The sequence below is a fragment of the Populus nigra genome, chromosome 16, assembly GCF_951802175.1.
Source record: "Populus nigra chromosome 16, ddPopNigr1.1, whole genome shotgun sequence".
NCBI lineage: Eukaryota > Viridiplantae > Streptophyta > Magnoliopsida > Malpighiales > Salicaceae > Populus > Populus nigra.
Genome location: NC_084867.1, coordinates 6,963,662 through 6,988,206, shown reverse-complemented (window position 1 = coordinate 6,988,206; position 24,545 = coordinate 6,963,662). Strand labels below are relative to the sequence as shown.

General features: G+C 33.5%; 2 protein-coding genes across 4 annotated transcripts; one reads left to right on the top strand and one right to left on the bottom strand.

Annotated features, from left to right (window-relative positions):
- Window positions 1-1,969: 1,969 nt before the first annotated feature.
- LOC133675126 (uncharacterized) lies at window positions 1,970-6,065 on the top strand. Its single transcript, XM_062096404.1, has 6 exons — window positions 1,970-2,341; window positions 3,118-3,260; window positions 3,951-4,094; window positions 4,256-4,441; window positions 4,842-4,966; window positions 5,502-6,065. The coding sequence occupies exons 1-6, from the start codon at window positions 2,113-2,115 to the stop codon at window positions 5,725-5,727; spliced, it is 1,053 nt and encodes a 350-aa protein (XP_061952388.1). The 5' UTR covers window positions 1,970-2,112; the 3' UTR covers window positions 5,728-6,065.
- A 6,096-nt stretch (window positions 6,066-12,161) lies between these two features.
- On the bottom strand, window positions 12,162-18,000 carry LOC133675525 (ASC1-like protein). Of its 3 annotated transcripts, XM_062096934.1 has the most exons (6): window positions 17,695-17,999; window positions 17,092-17,321; window positions 16,763-16,918; window positions 16,285-16,470; window positions 14,755-14,939; window positions 12,162-12,534 (listed from the first exon to the last, which is right to left on the bottom strand). In XM_062096934.1, the coding sequence occupies exons 1-6, from the start codon at window positions 17,830-17,832 to the stop codon at window positions 12,503-12,505; spliced, it is 927 nt and encodes a 308-aa protein (XP_061952918.1). In that variant the 5' UTR covers window positions 17,833-17,999; the 3' UTR covers window positions 12,162-12,502. The 3 variants fall into 3 exon arrangements, with proteins under 3 accessions (XP_061952918.1, XP_061952917.1, XP_061952919.1); XM_062096933.1 differs by lacking the exon at window positions 12,162-12,534 and having other exon boundaries at window positions 14,198-14,939; window positions 17,695-18,000; XM_062096935.1 differs by lacking the exon at window positions 12,162-12,534 and having other exon boundaries at window positions 14,198-14,939; window positions 17,092-17,340; window positions 17,695-17,832.
- Window positions 18,001-24,545: the final 6,545 nt, after the last annotated feature.

The following is a 24,545-nucleotide window of genomic DNA, read 5'->3' as shown; positions in this document are numbered from 1 at the left end:
AAGCTTACGTTTAAGGTTGTTTTTATCTTTGCTATTTTTAATGAATAGTAAAATGGCTTGCATGCCCGTGGGTTTGGATTTCCTATAATTTATGTTCAAGGGCATTTTTTAATTTATGCTCAGACTTTTTTGTAATTGTCAGGTTGGTTTAGGGCAACTATGTAATTTAATATATACAAATATTATTAAAAAAAATTGTTGATGACTTGTTAGTGCGTGGGAAGCCCATCATTATTTGGACAATGTGTGTGGGGACACCTGGTGATCAAATATCACATTGCACAATGATATTTGAATCGTCTCGACGCGCATCTACGAGGAGGTGTATGTGGCCAAAGGTCATTTAGTTTGACATCAATGACCTTTCCCCCCTTCTTCTATCTCTCCTACTCAATTTACACGTATGTACCTTTAAGATTTTAAAGAGGCCTTTTAATTGTTAATCCCTTCAGATTTGGTTTCTATTGTTTTGGTTATTATTTATTTTATTTGGAATAATTTATAAAATTAGAAATCCTTTTCAATTTCACCATTTTCAACTTTTTCATCTTTCAAACTTGGTCTTTATTTTTTTCATTGCTATTTGTTTGATTTAAGATAATTTTTAAAATTGATTTTTTCTTACAATTTCATCCGTAACATTAAGTTTAATTTGATTTTCATATCAAATTTTGATCCTTATTCTTTTAATTTCATTTTACCCTTTTATTAATTATAATTTGTTTTCAATTTAATGCCTAAGTATTTGATTTTAATCTACTTTTATGTTGAATTTAGTTTCTATTTTTTTATTGTTGTTTGTTTTGTTTTTATTTTGAATGCCTTTTCTCTTGCTTTTTTTTTTCTTTACAATTTAATCCTTTATTATTTTTTTAGTTGATAATTGTTTTTTTGTTATTTCCCTCTCTTTTACGAGGTTAGTCACAACTTTATAGTCAAGATCACAAATTTTAAAAGTTAACTTGAGTTACATTTAGTGTTTTCTTTGGTTTTTTTTTTATAAAATTAATTTATCTTTAATTTTGTCGTTCAACATTAATTTTTTTAATTGTTATTCATGTTTTTTTTTCTTTCACTTTTCTTTATGTGGTGTTATCCCAATCCCAAGTTAACTTGATTTTTTTCATTGTTTTTATTTATTTTTATTTTTTTAGTTTCTTTGCTAACCATTTTTTTATTGATAATTTTTCTTCATTATTATTGGGTTTATCTTCTATGTGGTTAGTCTCGGTCTCATTACCACAGTCATGAGTTTCGAAAGTATACACTAGTTAACTTTAGTCTTTCCTAGATCATTTTTCATTTTTTTTTTCTAATTTTATCATTCAAGATATAATTTTTTGGTTAGTGATCTTTGTTTTTTTTTTTCTTTTCACTTTCCTCTCCATGAATCCATGCTAATTTGTGCCCATGATAATAAGTTTAGTGGGTTAACCAAATTGACCTATATTTTTTTTTCCGCTTGTTTTTTTTTTAAAGTTTTGTCATTTCATATTGGGTTACTTGATAATTGATAATTGGTCTTTATATATCTATCAATTCTTTTTTATTGATGATTTTTTTATTGGGTATAATCATTTGATTGAATTTATTTTTTACCATATAGAACAAAGTTCTAGATACAATGGAGTGCTTAATCTGTACTGTGAGATTAAATATTTTAATACTAGCTATTTCTTGATTAAATATTAATTTATTTAATTAAATATATATAAATATTATGGTTTATAATTAAGAATTTTGTTTTTTATAAAATACATGTTAGAAAATTTTATATATATTTTTAATAAAAAGTTGTTATTTTACCTGGGAGAAAAATTTTCTTTGCCTACTTCTTATAAATATTATTATAAAATAACGTCAATTCGAAGAAAATATTTGACAAAAATATTGATAAAAAAAATGTTTGAGGACAAATTCATATTTTTGGAAATCAAATCAAATAAAAAATAGACATTTAAGCAAGTGAAAATTAATTAATTTCGTTCTGCAAACAGGGAACAAGAAACCAGAGAGAGAGAGAGAGAGAGAGAGAGTCCAAGATCCGCTCCCCTTCGCTCTTCCACACACACAGAAAGACAGAAGAGAGAAAGAGAGAGAGTTCAGAGATAGATGGGGTGCTCTTTTTCGGGGCTGAATGCATTATACGACGCCGTTAACGGAGGGGGAGATGTGTGGATCAATGAGAACAGATTCAGGATCGTGAGGCAGCTTGGTGAAGGTGGATTTGCCTATGTGTTTTTGGTCAAGGAGGTGGTCAACGCCTCCGCTCCTGCTTCTGGTGGTGGTGCTGTTGCTGGTGGCCTCTCTAAAAAAGTCAAGGACAAATCCCATCTCTCTGGTACCTTCTCATTCTCAAATCTTAATTAAAAAAGATTCGATATCTTATTACTGACATTTATTTCCTTTCTCTTAAATATTTCCTTACGTGTTCTCTTGTGGTTGCTGAAATATGGATCTTAAAGCATATGGGATGTCATTTATGTGGACATCATCATTTGGTGTTTGAGTGATTAGTGCTGTAATGTTTTGTAATTGATCCCTGATCTACAACATTTCTGTTGTAAATTATGCCATTTGGATATGCATTATATGGTCTTGATTTTATGAGGGAAGCTAGAATGTTTTGTTGTTGAATTTAATCTTACGGTGTTTCATTGGTCAGGTTATTTAGCTGATCCTAAAATTATGATGTTTTTGAATTTGTATGAGGTAAGCACCTTGAAAAGTTCAGTTTACTTGTATCTGGGGCAAAAACATTGAATCTTGAAACTCAATCAGATCTCTTAAATTAGACCTTGTTTGGCATTGCAGCTCAATCATGCTTTTAAATTTTTTTTGAGTGTTTTTGAATTGTTTTAATGTGCTAATGTCAAAAATGAATTTTAAAAAATAAAAAAAACATTATTTTGATGCGTTCGAGAGTAAAAAAAACACTTTGAAAAGCAACCTCTATCACACTTTCAAAATGTACCATCTCAGCTTTTTTCCTCCTTTCGCTGTAAAATGATGAATTGTATGATGAATATGTGTGCGCGCGCATATAACTTTTTTTAGCATTTGGGGAAAAGAAATGAATTCAGTTACACCATTGGTCTGACTTTAAATACTGTGCAGGTGATGGAACTTATGCTATGAAGAAAGTTCTTATTCAGAATAATGAGCAGTTGGAGTTGGTGCGGGAAGAGATTCATGTTTCTTCACTATTCAATCACCCCAATCTGCTTCCGCTTCTTGATCATGCTATTATTGCAGTCAAGGTAATAACTGCAAGTTCTTCCTTTTCAAATTATTGTAGATAGATTTCTTATAAAATTGATGTTGTGTTTGTCATTAATTCATCTGAGTCTCTTGGATGGACATATTCTGTCTATCTGCATCATGGTTGGGAAGTTTTTGAGAGTAGAGCATTCATTGGGTAACAAGTCAGATTTTTAAGGAACTTGGACCCATGTTCTCTTCTTCGCTTCTGGGTTTTGTTGAAGTTTCTTAATGCCTATGTGTCTGTATCTGTGTGCGCATCTCCTACATGGATTTCTAATCCAACAATGTTTTCCTATCCAATCAGAGGCGTAGAACCCTCTATTTGTGAAACTATCACTGCAGAATCCCCTTCATGTTCGTAGCTAGTAACCTATGTGTAGAAGTAATAGCACGTTGTTTAACAGAAGAATAGGAACTTGTATGTTGAATTGAAAATAATTTATGTACAAATGTCATGCGGGTTGGACTTTCTATATTGCTTTAACAAATGGGAAATTCCAGCCACTAACCATTTTCCAAACACGAGGCCAAGATCCTTTAGTGTCATTCGATCAGATTAGGGTTGATTTTTATTCTGTGCTTCAAAATTAGTGACAAGGAGACTTGAAAATAACTTATTTTCAATTCTCTTCTTTCATACCTTTTACTTAAACATTCTTTTTGTCCTGTTATGTTTTACTGGATAGGCTACTCAAGAAGGATCTTGGAACCATGAAGCCTATTTGTTATTTCCGGTTCACTTGGATGGAACCTTACTGGACAACTCCACTGCTATGAAAGCTAAAAAGGAATTCTTTTCTACCACAGATGTTCTTCAAATATTTCGACAGGTGAATAGAAATGATATATAATTTTCTTGTTAATTCAATACATTCGGATCTCAAAGCAGGATTGTTATGCAGTAGTATCTTTACATGTGCGTTAATATCAAACTTCGATATGCATCAAATGTACTGTGTCCTATGCCCACTTATGAAAAATGCCGCTGCAGCTTTGTGCAGGGCTAAAACATATGCACAATCTTGACCCTTCATACGCACACAATGATGTCAAACCTGGTAATGTTCTCCTAACACATAGGCAAGGGAAATCACCTCTTGCTATATTGATGGATTTTGGGAGTGCTCGACCTGCAAAAAGGCAAATTCGATCTCGCTCAGAGGCACTACAGTTGCAGGTAATCATTTTTATTCTCCATTTCTTTTCATACTTGCAGATTGTAATCTTTTACTCTTCTCTGTTCATTCTTCATCAGTATCATTATCAGCAACCTTCTTAGTGCATCCATGTACCAATATATATTTTTATGGGTTTTTGTTATGTACTTGTACAATTTTTTCTTGGTGCATACTTATGTGATCTTTAAAGCTTCATTCGATTGAATGTTTTGTTCAATTTCTTCATCTATTTTTCATAATAAAAGTTAAAATGTTCTTGAAGTTTATTTGATTATGAATTTATCACCACACAAGGGAGCCTTTACCTTTACTTTTTAGTTTGTTTAGCATATGTGGATTTCTGTAAGATATTTGCATCCACCACTGTATCATGACTAGATTTTGATGGCTATAATGTAGGAATGGGCGTCTGAGCATTGTTCAGCACCTTTCAGAGCTCCTGAGTTGTGGGATTGCCCCAGCCATGCAGACATTGATGAGAGAACTGATATTTGGTCACTAGGATGCACACTATATGCAATAATGTAAGAATCGTTTGCTTCAGTCATAATTTTTATTCTATTATCAGAAATCATTTGTAACTAGTCTTGTGTTGTGTACTTCTTACTTTCTGCAGTGAAAACTGTTTGATTTTATATATGCCTGTGCTTACCCACTATTGAGGAACATGGAGTCCATCTGCTGTTTTGTATAATTTTAGGTTTAGTATTTATTGACTTTTTTTTCCCTCTTAATTCTTATTTACAATGGTATTGAAATTAGTTTATATGGTTGCATATATAACTCATAGATGCGTTACCATGTGTGTGAGTGTGAGCACATGCATGCTTTGTGTGAGTGTGAGCACATGCATGCTTTGTCTCGATGTGTTTGCTGCAAGCATGTTCCTGGGTGCATCATGTTTTCCAAAACTTCATATTCTTGTACATTCACATTTCCTTTTAACTGTTGTTTGTAATTCAAAATCTGTTGCCTTGCCCTCTAAGGTGAAGCAAGATCTCATTTATGTCTCAACTTGCAGCTACATGTTTCTGACTTTTCTTATGGCTGATTCCACAGGTATGGAGTATCTCCATTTGAATATGCACTTGGAGAGTCTGGAGGAAGCCTTCAATTGGCCATTGTAAATGCACAGATAAAGTGGCCAGCTGGACCCAAACCTCCATACCCAGAAGCTCTTCATCAGTTTGTGACATGGATGCTTCAACCTCAGGCAGCAGTTCGTCCTCGCATTGATGATATCATAATTCATGTTGACAAGCTGATCTCAAAGTTTTCAAATTGAGATAATAATATAGAACAAAAGAAATATTACATTGGGAATGCAGCGGATGATTGTGCAGCTCAGCAACTTCCTATACACCCGTGATGGTGGATGTTCAAAATACTGAAGCGGAACAAAGTAGTAGCAGTTTGTTCAAACGGTTACAGAGAGATGATTTCCTTTTTTTGGCAATAGTTTTGTCAGTTGTGCAGTGGCTTAATTTTAGTGCATCGTTGTCACAGTTGTATTTAGTTTTACAATCTGTAATTTACGGAACTGGATTGTCTTTTGCACACAAATATTCAATGTTTTATTTCAAGGATAATAAATGGTGACAGAGCATGGATGAAGCAAACAAATCCTAGCTTATCTGGCTTTCAAGATCATCATCAAATATATATAAGCCTATTCAACAAAGCGCATCTTTCTTGGGATACCATCTTGAAAAAAACCAAAAACAAAATCTTGGGATATCTCGAGGCTTGATCGGTTTTGCTCAGGCTAAGCTAGGAAGCGGCAGCCAGCAAGGGAGTTGTCTTTTTCATTCACAAAAAAGGAGGTTATAGAGGCTTCAAGAGGATGATGATGAAGAGAACGGTTTGACAAGGAAGAGACTAAGGCTTTTTAAAGAGCAACCAGCCTTTCTTGAAGAGAGTTTCGAAGAACACAATACCCTTTATCCTCTAAATTATAACTTGAATAAAACCTTTGGAAATTGATCTGTTGGTTTTCTTTAATGTAGCCATCGAAGTTTCTTGAAGACAACTTTCTTCACCTTTTCTCCGCCAACTAAAGTTCATTTAATAGGTTTTCGGTTCAACCCAGGTCATCTTTTCAAAGAATACCAACTCCTGGTTCGGTTAGTTTTTTCTACCCGGAGCAGACGGCTGTATCATGAGTTCTTAGCCCACTAGCCAAGTAAGTTTCAGAACCAACCTAAAGAGAGTGAATGTGGTAAGAGAGAAGAAGCTTCAAGCTAGCTGACAGCAGCTCAGGGCTTTTTCTACCAGGAGAATAATTACCTTTGAAGGTCATTCCATAATATGCAAGATGAAAATTGTATAACAGTCATCCCTTTTGTACCATGTTAAACTGCAAACAAAAACCTTAACTGTCATCGGAGAGCCAGTTAGATACGAGGTGTAGGATTTGCCTGGCCAGTTGAGTAAGCACTCTTTTCTTTGGTGTGCAAAAAGATTCCAAAAAGTAACGAAGAGAGCGACGCACGAAGAACCTTAAAAGCTTACTTGCAGCTCACCTGAAACATGTCAACCACAGGATACAGAACAACCTCTTGCAGCTCCTTGATATTACACGTTTTCTGATACTACCTCCCTTCTTGTTTGCTTACCTCCTCCTACTTCACTTGTGTTGATGCCATGGATATGCGGGCACAAGTTATCGCATGAAGAACTGACAGCTGACGACCAATACTTGAAGAAAACAATTCTGACGAAGGATGATGGATGTTAATTCTGCTCTTTTGTGCTTGGAAGATCTTGTAGCCGAGATTATTCTGCAAGATTTTACAAGTTTGCTGGTGCAAGATTTTTATTAGGGAAAATTACCTATTTTACACCTTACATTGTTTTTTTTTTTTTTTTATATATAAATTACTGAAAACATCATTGCTCAATAAAAAATTCACATCACATGAAATGACAAGCTAACCTTATATATATTATATCCACAAACACAACAAACAAAACAGACAACCCTATCCCACTTTTTCTGTCTCGTCTACCTTTGATCTCTATGCAAAAGCTTTCTAGAAATTGAACAAATTTCAGCTCAATTAAACCTAAAATTTTATAAAATCAAAGTTTGGGGATTCGTAGTTGATTCTCATGGAAACCAAGTGCCTATTTGCATCATCAAGTTATAGAATTTTTATCATGTATTGCTATCATAGAAAACAAGACAACAAAAAGATATATCATTTCACTTATTTTCTCGAATCGAGACTTCAACAAATAAATTAATAGGTTTAGTTGTTATTAAATTATTGTTATTTTTTTAGAATATTGTTTGATTTACTCAATGAAACAAAAAATACATAAAATTAGGATTAATTTGGAACTTATAGACCCCTAAGCTTAAAAATTGAAAATCTCAAGTTATTTTTTGTTCAAGTTTGCACATATAGATGTTATTAGGAGCTCAGATAACAAAAGAACAAATCATGACTTTCATACTCACATGTAGAAATTACAAACTTAGAAAGAACAAATATTAGCTACATGAGCAAATTCAAGAACATGAAACTTGACATAAGTCAATTCAAGAAAGAGTGAATTTGATATAAAACTTTAATTACCCATTGAATACTTTGTTGATGAAAACAGCTTTAGAAGCTTCATGTTCCCAGATGAAGTAAAGCTGCTCCTGTTATTGCTATTTTTGATGTTGTTTGTGATGCAAGCGAAAGCCATATAAGATAAGAATTATATGAAAATCACAAGAAAAAAATAGAATATTTAATGAACGAAGAGAGTTGTGGACATGAACTTTGAATTCATAATTTTATTCTTTAAAAAATAAAAAATATGGTAGTTGTCTTCTTAAGAAGTTTATGAAACCTTTAAATAGGTTAAAAAACCTTACGTCTACTAGAAAACAACTAGGAATTCAAAAACATAAAGGAAATAAACAAAATATCCGAATTAAAACATGAATCCCGAAAAAACATAGAAAAATAATAAAAACTATCATATCAAGAGCATCAACGCTTAAAATATGATTTTGAAAGATTTGATGATTCGTTTGGTGATATAGTGGTTGCCCTAAATAAAATTGCTTGTAGAATCACCTATAAATATTTGAGCCCAATCCAATGATCATATCCCCTGTTATCGTAATTTTAAGAAGTTAACCAGTCCTAGCTATTCTAAATATTTTCTTGGACCTAGACTTATCCCACTAGTTTATAAAGACATCTGCTAAGCCATTTATATAGTTTGTTGGGGCTAGATTCTCATTTAGCAATGTCAGATCATCACTCGAATGCTTAGAACTGCTCATGTTTACAAGCCCGACTACATCATTCTCTCTGGGTTGGAAAGAACTCGTCCTCAAGTTCTATTCTTCTTTTAGATAAGGTGTCAAGTGTTTAACATTAAAGACATCAAAAGTCTTTAGATGAATAGAAAGACGAAGTCTATAAGCATTGTCATTTATGTTTTGCAACACCTTATAGGACCTAATTTTCCTCTTCTTAAACGTGTTACACTCACCTACTGGAAACCTATCATGGGTAAGAACTGCTTATACCTGATCGCCAACATCAAACACTATTCTCTTATGATGAATATCAGCCAAGGCTTTATACCAGACATTGTTATCTATGATTGTCTTCTTGATAAGCTCATGGATATCATGTAAATAATCTATCATACCATCACTTGAACACTTAATTGTTTGATACGAGGAATATGCATTGACTTTAGCTCTTCAGAGGGGTTCCTATTTATAAATAATCTCGAGTGGATTCAGTTGGGTAGCCTGATTTTAAGACCTGTTATAAACAAACTTTGCCTATGATAAAACCATATTCTAATGTTTTGACATGTCTCTCACTAAACTCCGGTTCAACTCCGGTTCACCACTTTCATTTGCTTATTTGTTCGAGGATGATATAACACTACTAAAATTTAGTTGAATCTCCATCTTATATCACAAATTCTCTGAGAAGTTACTCATGAAATTCGCATCTCTATCTGAAGTACAATGAGAGAATGAAAATCACATTCAGGCCACAGAAAATGAGCTAGTGACATGAGAGCTAGCAAGTTAACTGACATAGACTACTTCTGAGATTAAGCAATTAGTGGTAAACGAGAATAAAACTTGGTCCTATATTTCATAATTAAAATCTTTTTGTACTTCCCATTATGCTTTCTATATACGTTGAAGATGAATACCACCGGAGCTAATTTCTCAATTGGTTTTAGGAGTATTGTGGTCAAATGTTATATTTCTAGTTTGATGTTGTTCTTTCATGCACCCTACCTAACCCCTTCCCCCATAAGAGAGAGAAAAAAGACTAGCAGCATCGTTACATATTCTGAAGCTCGAGGTCAACAACAAGAATCCAGTCTTGTTGCCGATCTTTAATAAAAGCTGATTGCACTTTTATGCCTTAGATATTGTGATAGGAAGGGTCCACAAAGCAGAAAAAGGAACTCAACCTCGTATAAAGAAACCTAGACTCAGTTCTAACAAGGAGCTACGATAGGAGGAGAGTAAATCACAGTTGCATCTCAAGCGCCAGCCTCTATTGAATTTATTACTCGAGGGTTCATATGAGTTTTCCACCTTTCTCTTTGGATCTTAGTTGGCCCTCAGTCTCATCCTATTCATCCTGACTGAGTATCCTTTCCTGCACAGCCATTGGATAACTTTCACAGGATGTTTTTTTTACACTATGCACCCAACAAGAGTTGTCGGTTCTTCCAGTTTCTAATCAGTGTAGCCATGTGTAATGTCCAATGATTCCAAATTTCAAAACAACTTTAAGGCCTAGAATAATATCCAAGGATGCCAATTTCTGTACTAACCACTGTATAACCTAACTACATCACAGTGTTACATTTTGTATCACACTTGGGAAGGCTTAAGTAGAGCTATGGATACAGTTGATGGATGACAATGTGATGCAAAAGGACCTGATTCTGACACCTCATTGTCATGTGTGAACATCAGATATCTCGTTACTCTCATGCCTTCCAGCTGACTCATCTTACTGTAATGAAGAAATGATAGTTTGTCAAGAAAAAAGGTTTAATTGCAGGGAGCTTTAGAGAGGAGAAACGCGCTTTCCATCTTTCTGGTGGGAAAGATACCCCACATAAACCAAAGCAAGCCCAACCACGCGGAAAGAATCGGGGAAGGAGAGATGATGCGTCCAAACTTCTCAGTTTCCTTTTTATCCAAAGTGAAAGCTACGAATTTTTGGTCCCATCCTTCAGGCTATGGAAGGGTCGCACCTCGTTATTGGACCTCACTCTCTATCCGAGGTATCTACTCATCAATCTTATTGGCTGCTCTGCTCTTTCTTCTTTTTTTCCACTCACAAAAGCACTCATCATCAGATTCTTATTTTTACTGTGATGATGGCTGTTACAACTGAAGCCACCAAAATGACTGCATGAACAACAGTCTCCATTCTATCAAGAAAGGTTGAAAGTGCCACATGTACTCTCCCCAGTGAGTTTCTAACCTCGCTTCTTTTCTTCTTTACGGGAACGTTTTAAACCTTTTTGTTTTTGTTTTTTTGAGTTTCAAATAATGGCGAGAACTTTTTGCTTACACGAGAAAAGAAAATGAAGAGGACGGGGAGAGAGGAGTTCCAAAAAAAAAAAAAAAAAAAAACCAAGGAAGAGAGAGCAAGAAGAAAAGAAAATCATTATAACACCGAAGAGGCAAGAAAGCGTTGGCGTTATGATTGATTGACTGCACTAGCAAATAGTGAATGCTTCCTACTTTTTCCAGTCTTAAGAACTCTCTTTTCCTCCGCATTGCATTTCTTTAGTAATCTCTCTCGTTTCTTATAAAACAAAATGCATCATAAATTCTCCAAAGGACATCAAAAGAATCCATATATATTGTCTCCAAGGACACTGCTCAATCTTTACTTTTCATGAAAGATTCCTCTATACAAGCACCAACCCAACTCATTAACAACGCCTTCATCCTAAACTAGTAGGGGCCAACCACATGAATCCTTTTCATTGACTGAAATTTCTGGGGTTCAAGCCATGCTTGCTCATTCAATTGAAGATTCCAGAATAGACTCCCTCAGAAAAGTCTCCACATGATAGTTGTTACCAGGCAGACAGATTGAATCGAAGATGCCACATAATTAAATTGACTTTCCTATCCTAAGAGATCATGCAGTATGATTAGCTGAAAATGCTCCAATGAGATCATGCAGTATTTTTTTTTTTTTTTAAAAAAGAGAGACTAGAATGCATTTGCATATGAAGTTATGAACTTCCACTAATTTACCAAAAAAATAAACATCTGAATTCCTAAAGATATTTCAGACTGTCAAATGATAAGAATGAAGATAATGGTGTTTTCATAAAAATAGGTGAAGAAAAGATCCATCCCATTCCAGGATTTTTGTCTTGGAAATGTCCCTTTTACTATGTTACTATCCTGAAAGGACATTCTCCAAAGGAAAGCAGACTTCCTGCAAGCATATGCTATACTAACAAGGATATATGTCAATTCCCATGGTAAACAAGAAAAGTGAGCATAAAAGGAAGTAATTCCCATGGCTAAACTATCATTGAATTTAGGCATCTTGATTGTTAGGCATGAAAAAGAAAAGAAAAGCAGCATGTTCATTTTCTTCAATCCATAAAAAAAGGGAACAATTGCAAGTAGCAGAAAAAATAACAGAATCATGCAGTTAAAAGTTTCCACTAACAAATTTCCTATGCTCAGTGAGGTGAGAAACCATGAAAATGTTTTATATTCACCAAATCATGAACCACAAATCAACTATATCTGCCAGTTTATATATTTCTAACCAACCCCTCATGTGTCCCCAATATAGTATACAAATTCCTTCAATCCATGTACTTGTTTATCGCCAAAACTAACTCAGAATACCTACTTACAAATGGAAACAGAGTACTATTGACAAAGTTGAGGTGTCTTTTCTTGATGTCCATCTCCATTAAGGCAGAACTGAGACACTGTTAATGCCATCAAAGAGAGCAGACGATTTAAGTGATGAAGATATGGTTTCTGGATCACCTGGCTACATGTGCATGTTTTATGCTTTCTATTAATCATCATGGTCATCCTCACCTTCAGAATCTGTGTATAAGCAAAACATTCACTATTAAAAAGATACAACAACAAAAATTTAGGATATTCTGAACATATACTTTTCTTAAATAACTCTGTTGTAGTTGTAATCACAACAATTCAGTTTGTCTTAGAATCTCTACAAACATGAACATAATTTAATTTTCCATTAAACGTTGAAAAATGACCTACACACATTAACGTTAACAAAATAGTAAAAGAGTTGGGTAAAACACCATTCATTCCACCGTAACCCCATGCTCAATTACATTGTGGATTCACACAGTGCAATTTTATTTTTATTTTTTTGCTTTTATTTTAGTCATGCATTTTTTTTTTCAATTTGATCCTTCCACATTGATTTTATTAGAATTCAGCCTTAATAGTTTGTTTCGATGAACTCCCTGTAGGTCTTTCACAGAATATAAAAAAATCCTGCCAATTTTTTGACACTCGATTTTACAAAAAAAAGTTCAGATTTTTTGTTTTTTAGAAGATTGAAAATAAAAGGACTACAATTGAAGATGAGGAAAAAAAATGAAGCCATTTTGTCCTTGAAAGGAATAAGAGAAGAAATCATGCATGAAAACCAAGGTTATGGGAGATAAAATAGAGGAAAAGAAAGAAAGAAAAAAGGATAAGAACCACACTGGAGCTACATCGTCACCACATGCCGCTATGAAAGGAAGCTCCACTCGAGACGATTCCAACAACACCAAAAAAGGATCCATCACAGTTCAGAAGAGGCTTGCATGTGCCTCCACTATTCGACTAAGGCCTTCCTCATGTGTTTGTGTGTGTTCCATGCACAATCCATTATTTATCTCTTTGTTCAATTTCGTCCCTATTTATCTAGTAACTCTTTTAATTCAGTCCCAAGTTTTGTCCCACCCGAGCTCGATGAAGGCCAATCGAGGAGAAAAGAGAAGGGAAAAAAAAGAGACAAAATGACCCAACCAGGTTAGCTCATTATGGTCATGTTCATGACTTGGATTGTGGAGCAACCTGGGTTGATTTAGATCGATCCAATATGTCGATATCTCATTATTAAAAAAAATATCATATTGAAATTTTTTTAAAGGAAAACCACCTTTTGACCGGTCGTTTAGGTTATTTTTGGACCCTATAAGTAGACTAGGTGACGTCAAGGCAAACTCTCATGTGGTTTAATTTGAAGCCTAGCCTAGGCAAGGAGTCGGGCCAAAAGATTTCAAAGTTAACTCATTATGCCGAGTTTAATGACATTGTCAAAAAGTTCTTTGTAGCTTGGACATTCTTTTTAAAAAAGATCAACTAGCATTGTCTTTAAATTATATTTTTAATCAGATCAAGTTTCAATAGCGTCGTCTTGGTCATGTTATGAGTTTACGCCTATTGTTTTCTTTAAAAATATGCCCGCAAGAACATTGCTAACACTTTGAATCCATACCCGCAGCGTTGCGCGAGCAACTCAATTTGTAAGTACTGTTTGTGAATTTTCCAAAATGTTTTAATGGTTAGCAATATAGAATATTATGGGGCATGCTCAGAAGAAGTTTATATGTATTGGAAAGTAATCAAGGAGTATCAGCATCCCATAAGGTTAAGATAAGGATAAATCACTTTTCCAGGTGTAAACATAGTTAATAGGTTATAGATAATGTTCATCAAATCATAAAACTTTTCAATGACATGAATAAAAAAGCAATGTATTAGAGGCTCTCTACCCACAAAATGTTTAAAATGTAGTTAAAAATAAATATATAATGAGAAATACAATTTTTTTCATTGAACAATAAGTATTCTTGACCCTAGAATATTCAAAAGGCATTTAGGTTATCATTCACAGGAACCTTAAATGCTTGAGCATGGTGGCTTCTACTTGCAATAAGAATTCCTACTGCATTCCTATCACATCATAGAATTCTAACAAATCAATGGAGAGTACTGTTAATAATGCAGACGTATTCCAATCTTCAGTCATCTTTTGTTTCCCCCAAGCTCTCCTTGGGTAAAAAACCAACAAATCCCAAACATTTTTACTATGTCCCACATACTGCAAGAAACAGATGCTAAATGCAAGTCTTACTGTATAATATTAGCAAAGCAATGATAAGGTTAGTTGTTTTTTTCATGAAAATTTCACCCTGCATTTACATCAATTGAGTTTTGTTTTCTTTCATTGTGTTTACGCTTGTGCTTGTGTATAGAAAAAGCTGCAAATTTGTGTTTGGAAATCATGCTCCTTACCTGAACGAACATCATCACTAACTTGGCCTCCCGCTTGGATTTGTGCCATGACCATCCCAACCATCAAGATCCACCAATAAATATGAAGAACAAGCAAGGAAAACAGAAGAGTGTTGAAGAGATAATAATAGATAGATCCATCCACCATTTGCTTTTCATTGTTGAGGGCCGAAACAATTTCATAGCTGTGATGAAGTATGCAAAAACTTAATACCAGAAAAAAAAAATAACAGGCAGGCATTATGTTTCGTCTCAGAAAAATAAGAAAAGATAAAATGAATAATAAGGAGTTAAAAAATGAACTGCCACTGTTTAATACTCTATTTACACCTAGAGTTCTACTCTTTTTTCTCTCTTTTTTTCTCCTTCTTTTCTGTCTATTGGATTTAAATGCTTACTAGAGTAAATATTATCTCTCAACTGCAATCCTTAACAGTGCTATAATAGTTCAAAATCCACTACTAAGACATATTTATACAAAAAGAATGTTCAGAGTTGGAGGCTGTATCTGTATCTCTAATAAATTATAGTTAAAAAAGCTCAACTCTTTTGCCGGTGAATATATGGAAAGTTCAAATTATGGCCCAAAAAACATGTTTTATATTGCTGGAATGGAAAGAATATTGAGATTGGAGGGTGTTGGACTGTACTGAGAAACAGAAGCAGTGAGTGAAGGGAATTAGAAGAAGCAAACTGAAAAGATTAGACATGAGATTCATGATGTCCTGGCCATGAATGCCTCCATTAACAACACAAGGAAAGAGCTGTTCTGGTAATTGGTCCACAAGTGTTCATGATAAAGATCATAGGGCCAGAAGATAACTATAGTTGCAAGATTGTGGGCTGAATAAGAAAAGACTGTCTTGACATGTTTCAGAAATTAGCACAATTACAAATTTTCCTAATTCAGCAGGATTGTTTTGGCGGCTTCTATTTAGAGTATTTAACAAGTCCCACAGGTACTGAAAGTGAAACCAATCACATAATAACAGAAACACTTGGCCAACCAAAATGCGAGAGGGCCTACGTTGCAAGGTCACAAAGAGAAAAACTGTGAAGAGTTCATACATAATTGCACTGTCTCACCAAAAACTTCGACATTATATCATATTAGAAATAGCCAGGCAATGCTGAAATGGCAAATAACTGAATCTACCTATTTTTCCTGCTAACTCAGTTCTCACAGGGAAAAATTCTAATGAAGCGTATTTATTTATCCACCTAAAGAACCTCACAAAATAATTGGAGCAATGCAGAGGATGATAGTGTTCTCAGGGTAGATAGGTAGAAATCTCAGATATACTTCGATATCTAATCAAAAAGAAATTTAGATCCAAACTTTCAATTTTTTTTGTATAAAAATGGCTTGAGAAAATTATAGAGGTCCTCTCATTTGAGGTTATCTTTATAAATTCTCAAATTAGACCTCCTGCATCATAAGAATCTCATGGTTTCTCAAGTTCTGTGTCATTTCAAGGAAAAGAGGAAACCAATGACTATTGATAAATTATTGCCTTGCCAGATACTCACCTTGTGCTCCTAAGTATCCAAAATGGGTAGTAAATGATGCGGAGTATGGTCCAGAAGAGAACAAAGAGAAGGAAAAAAACACTAGCCATCAATTCGTAGCCACTATATTTTGACATCTTTGCTATTTCCATGAACACATCAGTTGCATCATGCAGGGCTAAAACAACAGCACCAACACGACCAAACCTGCAAGAGGAAGCAGATTGTAAAGACAACGTGCAGGCATCTTTAGCACAAAAGTATGACAGTATGATGGATGTATTGTGTTAAATTTGTTTATACATTTTCTCTGTTCTTATCCGGGATAAAGATGTATTTGTGTTTGCACGGAGTGATCCTCTTATACTGTAGCTGTTGATAATCAGTATTACATTATTGTTGGGTTGTTTTTATTTTTTTGGATAAATAATCAGTATCAATGCTCTTGAAACATAGGAAGTGGTAAACAAATTTGAAGTTGAAGCCCTTTGAAACATACCTAAGTATGTAGGACAGAACAATGAGAATGACAGTTACAATGTGATGGCCCATGGATACACCAAAGTCTGAACGCCTGGTTTCCCAAAAAATCAAAGCAAATATAGAGTATGTATAGAACCCACCAGCATACATGTACAATACCTTCAATTCGAATCTGTGCACGAAGAGAATAATCAGTCAGCTAAGCATGATCATCTGAAACTATGAAATTGTATACTTGTAAACCTAACAAAATCGATGGAAGGAAAATCTAATGCTAAAACTAGCTTAATTCTGCTATCTATAGTAATAATAGGAAAGATGTTTCTAAATAGTTGGAGAGCTCACTTAAGTTTCTGATCAGGCCAAACTTGATCACCAGGTCCTACCCAAAAATATTTAGTATTAGTGAACCAAGGCTCATCATATGAAACATAAAGAGCCAAAATCTCAGCACAAAGAAAATAAACACATTTCCATGCGGACTCTTTGAATTTATTAACTTTCTTCCGGTTTCCATGTTTCCCAACATCCACTGTAACATGCCCCTTCCCAAAAATAAATCTTCTGGCTGAACACTGCAACAGAAATAAACAGCTGTTTGTTGTCACGCTTCTGATTTACCATGGAATAACTAACTGGCAAGATAAATATTTTCGCATACAATGAAAAACTTGAAAAAACAATATTGCTCCATCCAAGATGAATTTGCCCTTAAAATAAAAAAGGCAAAGGATGAAAGAAACAAAAAGGTTCATTCTCCCAAAGCACTTTCAAAATCAAAAGCAGAACTAACAGCCAACAGCAGGTAAATAAATGGTAATAATTAACAACAACAATTTGATATGGCGCCAGCCATTAGTATAACTACTCAACCTCAGATTACATGCATGAAAAAACATAGTCCACCATTACAAACAGTAAGAACGTAAGGGAGTAGTAAGATGATACCTCAAAGACATATTTGTCAAGAACAAATCTAACTGAAAAGAAGAAGACAGCAAATAATGGAATGGCAATGAAGTCAGTGGCCACTGGGTATGACTCTGACTCCCAATCGATCAAGTTGTTGATTCCCAGAACACCCATTTGAATGTTTTGATGGAATTTAGAGAGACAGCGAGATAATAAATAGAGAAATAGTGAGGATTAGAATCTTGGATTGTTGCTTGAAACTTTAGCCAATATCTGCCTGTGGCTGGCTGGTGATGTTTTCCTGGAAAGAAGCACAAAAAATAATTGACTTTGGAATTTGACTCTGGCTCCTCAACTTTGACTCGTAGCGAATTTGACTGTGGCTGTGGGTGATGCAATTGGACCTGACCCAAAATTGAAAAACCCAAGTCCAAAAATAATGACGTAGGCCCTTAACCAGCATTAAATATCCTCAATTCAGTCCCCCTATATATATCCTCCTTTTAATTAAATTTTTGCATCTTACCTGTTTTATTTTTCCATTATTAAACTATATCATTTGGCACTATTCCGCGTATTATAACTCCTTTTTACCCCCAACATGTATTTTTTTTTTACATAGCAAAAACAATATAATCCAAAAATTATTTTTAGATTTTATTGATCAAAATTTCTCATGTTTTGACGACACAAACTTTTAAAAGGCACATTGAGTTTGTTGTAACGGGAGAAATTAAAAAACTAAGGATTAAATTGATAAAATTTAAGAAGTTTTATTAATTTAATTAAGGATTTAATTGAATATTTTTTATTTTTATAACTGATTATAACTTCAATTGATAAGATTTGAAAATCTAGGGACCATTTTAAAAAAGTGAAGAAGTAAAGGGTTTCATTTAAATATGGCAAAGGACCCATTTAGGAATTTTTATTGATTTGGCTTCGACTTTAGGCCATATTGCACAATTGAAACTTGAAGGGTATTAAAACCAAAAAGATGCTGGCATTCAATGACCAACTTGAATTTTATCAGGGTCAAACGACTCCATTTCAAAGCCTTGATATAAAAGGCTTACATGACCTTTATCTTCTTCTCCAAGAGCGATTAGAAAACCTAGCCCCCAAGATCAAAAACCCTAATCGTGCTCTTTCTCATCTTCTCTTGACCTAACATTGTTGTCGTCATTGTTTGGCCTAATTTGGGCATCACTTTAATCAACTTGAATGTCATTCTTTCACATGTTTGGCGTCGTTTGATGTGTTTTGCTAGCCTTTATGTAGAAATAGAAAGTGGTTATCCTTGTTGTCTTCAATAATTATTCTATTGATTTTTATAAAAAAAACATTTTGGCTTTCATACTGGCTTATCATAGCCTAGTTGTTTATTTTTAGTTCGTAGTCCTTAACGATGTTAATGCTAGCCTTGTGATCTTAATTAAAAAAAAAGGGTTTTGGGTTTCCCCAAGACTCTAAGCAACTTGTAAGGTCTCATTCTAGCATTTAAATATAAGGCTTAGGGTTTCCGAAAATCTTGAGTGATTATACCTATGACTAGTCAACATTCAAGTTTAAGTATATTTGTACTTTTTTATTTATTATGATTTTATTTTTAAGTTTAAATGCTTGTGAATGCATGTTATGGCTATATGTTTGTGAATACTGATGCTTGGTAAAAATGATATGATCACGTGGGGAATATTTAGATAATTAAATTTATATTGATATGCTTTAAATGTGAGGATTTTGTTATGAATGGCTTATGACTGAGGAGGCTCACCCTTTCTGATCCAATTTGAAAAAATACATATTGAATTTAGATAGAAAAAGCTTATTTGCTCACCTTTCATAAGCTACTTTGAGAGTTTACTATTTCCTAAATGTGTGTATGTTGGGTAGTTTGAGTTCCTTTTTTTATGATAAGAATGTGCATTCAAGTATGGTACTAGTGATGGATTCCTTCTTTGGTTGTTAGTTTTTTAGTGTTTTGGGATTATATTGCTCATATTTTTATCATTGTTTATTGAGTTTGGAATATGCCATTTTTAGGATAGTTTCTTTTGAATAAGTAGAGTCAAACCGCACACCAAGGTAAGTCTTTTAAAAGACCTATACATTATCAAGTTTAAATGTTTTTTGCGTATATGACCAAGATCAATACTTGATCTCATCTTGTGTTCTTGACATGTTCTTGATCATTCTTGAACAAACTTGTCCACTTATTAGCACAAATATGTATAAACACTAATAAAGGGTAATAAACTAAAATTGAATTATAAAAGGTGATTGTTAATAACACACCACAAGGAAAAATCAATCCTAAAAAGGTCATTGTAAAAACATTTCCAAAAAGATAACTTAATGTAACTAGACCCTACTTTTAAGTAAACGAACATGTAAAAAGGTCACTATTTATATATCTAAGGTAGCGATGTAAGACCTCATTAAATAAAAATATGAGTAAACCTTGGTACCATCGAATAAATAAACCTTAACCAATCATTATCCATGGGCCACTATTGTATAAACAACAAGTTTAGTAACAACTCTTCTTAGAATTTGGGTTGGATTCAATAAACCTAATAAAAACTCATCCAATTATTCACTATTATGGTTTGATAGACCACTATGGATCACATGTTATGATCACAAATAAGTTTTCATAGATATATGTCAATTCACCAAGTATTTAGGAGTAGAAAACATAACTTGGACCTTAGATTGGATAGATTTAACCTTGAGATTCACCAAGGGTTTAACTCATTATAGTAGACTCGATATCATTTATGTAGATAGACTATTAACAAATTAAGCACAACAAACCATTATAAATAAAATGTAAGTATTAATGCAGCTTACCTTAGATAACATGTTTTAGGGTGATAATATCTTTTTTTTAGCATAATCAATCATTTACCTCAGAATTCTGAAGATCAGTTAGGATTCATAATGATCATAATACTAGGTAGTGACTTATTTTTATAAGTTTCAAACATTTACCCCACTAAACACCAAACAATATTTCTCTTTTAAGAAGAGGATGGGTCACCATGATATTAGATGTGACATCGTGCGTCATATTAATCTTTTTTAAAAAAACTAAAAAAATAGGTTTAGGCATTACTAATATGTTTAAGAAAAAAATTAATCATGAATTTAAAATCTAACACATCTCAGATGATTTTTTTTTTTTGTAAATATTAAGATGATAATATATTGGACTATACTTAAAAAAACGATTAAGAGGCCAACATATTGGATCAATCTAGGTCAACCTAGGTTAACGTGCCAAACTTGCGACACCAATAATGAAACTGTGATAACTTCATAAAAAAACAAACCAAAATAATTTAAGATATTCAATTCCCAATCAACTCAATGTTGAAGGACGAAACTAGAAATAAAAATATTTGATTTAATAAACACTCAAGTAGACTTGGATTAACCCGCCAAATCCACATTCTAGATCATATACTTTATCTAAATCTTTTTCATCTAATTATACATCAATTAGGTGTGCGAGACTTTTTTTATATCAAACAACAAAAATGTTTTTTTATTAAAAAAAGGGTGGTGTGCAGAGCTAAAAAAAAAGTGTGTTTTTTAAAGTTAAATACCACTTTTTTTTAAGTCAAGTAACAAAAAGAGACTTTTAAATAACAAACAAAATGATTTCTTAAGCTTGACTGAAAATGTATTAGATAAAAAAAATAATAAAAAGCTAGGCGCGTTGGCTTACCCACACACTTGGCCATGAAAAGAGGCCTTGTCTATGTGTCTCTATGCTATAATTCTTTTTTTATTTTCAAAAACAAAACAGACAATTTTTGGCCTGTACCACACCGCAAGTCAAGTATAGGCCAACCTACCTAACTAGTGACTTCGAGTCATGAGACAACAATAACCATATAATAATATATCACAAACCAATTAAAAATTAATTAAATCCTAAACAAAATTGCAATGCGGTGGAGACTAATGGTATCAATCGGTACTAATACTAGGAATTGTTATGATTAGTCTGCCACACAGTGGAGACTAGTGGTATTAGTTGGTATTGATACCAAGAATTGTTATGATTAGTCTACCACATAGTAGAGACTGATGGTATTAGTTGATACTCATACCAAGAATTGTTATGATTAATTTGTCATATAATAGAGACTAATGATATTATTTAATACTGATGCCATGATTTATTATGATTAGTTTGCCATGTGGTGGAGGCTAATGATATTAATTTAGTTTGCCTCGAGATGGTGAATAATGATACCAGGCGTACTGATATCAGGATTGAATGGTTGGCTATATGTAAAGGTGGAAGATTACAAGCTTATTGCCAGGGAAATATTTGGAATGGAATCTTGGTTATACATATGTAAAATAAACTTTTTAATGAAATATAAATATTTATTTATGTTAATGTATATTGTGTTTTAGGTACCTCGTATACCAGACATAAGTAATAAATTCTTTGTTTATGTTTATAGATTAGGTATCTACTTTGTACGTAAATGTTTTAAAAATTCCTTTTTGGTTATGTAACGAATAATATAAACTAAATGCATATGTAATTTGGAACTAGATTTATCAAGTGTGTAATTTTAACTAAATAATTACTTTTATTTTGTGTATTGAAAATTGTAATGTATGCTCAAAAGGTTTTATTATTGTTATTGCTATATATTATGCTGATGATCAATTATCATATGGATTGATAAAAGATGATGGGGGTAAAAGGGTAGGCTTAAGGTTGCCTAATGTATTAAGATTGATATGGTGATCCAGAAGGGTTGGATCTAATGTGTATAAAGTGTTAATGTGTCAATTGCAGGATGTGAGATTTTGGAGAAACTCTAGCAAAATTTCATTAGAATTATTTCTAACATAGAAAGATTGCATGAAATTAATCAAGTGGCTAAAGGTTATTGAATAATCAAAGAAAAACAATTCTTGGTATTTTTCATGTAAAGTATTGTTATGAAATGTACAACATGGTTGGAAAATTTAGGGTAACAAGTATTGTTTTCTCAAGAACAAAATCCACATTCACAACCTCAAAGGTATGAAGATCTCCTTCTTAACTTCTTTCAGCTTTTATATAAGGTAGTGATATAATCTTTATTATAGAAAGCACCTCTTCCACTTTTATGGTCACTAGCCTTCCATTGAGCACATATTTGAGCCTTTGATGGAAAGATAATGCCACCGCTCCCACAACATAGATCCAAGGTTATCCTAACAATATGTTACTAGAAGTCTGAATATTAATAACTTATAAAGTGACCTGAAACTGTTATGGTTCAATGACAACTATAAAAATATTATATGTCAATATCACTGATCACTTGCCTTAGTAAACCACCATAATCCCTTGTCATTATATTGATTGTATGCATATGTGATGTATCAACCAAAAATGGTCTAAAATGTGAATTGGAAGCACATTAAGTGTTAAGCCATTATTTATCAGTACCTTGGTTGTGATGTAATCTTTACACTCAATCATGACATGCAACGACTTGTTGTGTCTAGTGCCTTTCAAACCTAGTTCATCTTCAGAGAAAACAGGTAGTTGGTGGCCTAAATGCTTTCCACCATATGTTTAATGGTATCAAATATGATATCCTCAAGAACTTATGTTTCATTTAAAACCTTATAAAGTGCCTTTTTATATGGTTTTAAACACAAAATAAGAGAGAGTAGGGATATCCGACATGGGGTTTTCTTTAGTTGGTCAACCATGCTATAATTATGATATTATATCAATTTGATAAGTTCAATGACATCTTCATTGCTTATTGGCTTATTGACTTTATCATCATTTACAGGTTTTTCTACTACATTTCATTTTGCCTTCATTTATCTTTCTAACTCTTCTAGAGTAAAACACCTTTCACTTCCTGTCAAACCTCTAACCTTGATTTGCATGATTGGATATGACTCTTCATTAAGAAAGGCATATCCATAATTGTTGGGAAAAACATAATAGTTACTAGTGGTTGTGTAGGTTGGCATATATAGAATCATTATTGAAGGACCATTCCATATTGATTGGTACTTCTATACATTTAGTTTGTCATGTCTCTGGCCAAGCATATAACATGCCCTGGGAACGATACTGAATGTAAGCACTACTTTCCCACCCACGGACTGATGGTCAATCCGAAAGAGTTATTCAAATTTTGGAAGAGTTATTAAGAGCATGTTCCTTGGAATTTAGAGGGGGGACTATGAGAAACACATATCTGTAGTGGAATTTATGTATAATAACAACTATCAGGCAACAATAGGGATGGCCCTATATAGTAGAAAGTGCAGAACACTGATATGTTGAGAGAACATAGGGGACCAAAATTTGTATGAAGCATAACTAATCCAAGTTACCACTGAAAAGGTAAGGATTATTAAAGATCGAATAAAGGCAGCCTAGGATAGGCAAAAGAAGTATGTAGACACATGAAGAAGTCCTCTCGAATTTTGTATGAAAGACAAAGTGTTTTTGAAGGTGGCCCTATAGAAACATATGTTGAGATTTTATATGAAAGAAAAACTAGCCTCGAGGTTCATTGGGCCATTTGAAATATAGAGATGAATCAGACTTATGACATATGAGTTGGACCTACCTTTGCAATTAGCCAAATTCACAATGTATTCTATGTCTTCTTAGTGTGAAAATCGAAAATGGACCCTATATAAATACTATCGCGAGTACCTGTATAGGTGAAAGAAGATTTAATACTCGAAGTGAAAATGGTAAAAATACTCGAGTGTGGTGAAAAAGAACTTTGAAGTAAGAAGATTCTCATCTTACGAGTCATGTTGTGAAGTTCACAAATTAAAGAAGAAACATGGAAGAGGGAATCTGAAATATGGAAGAAATATCCCAG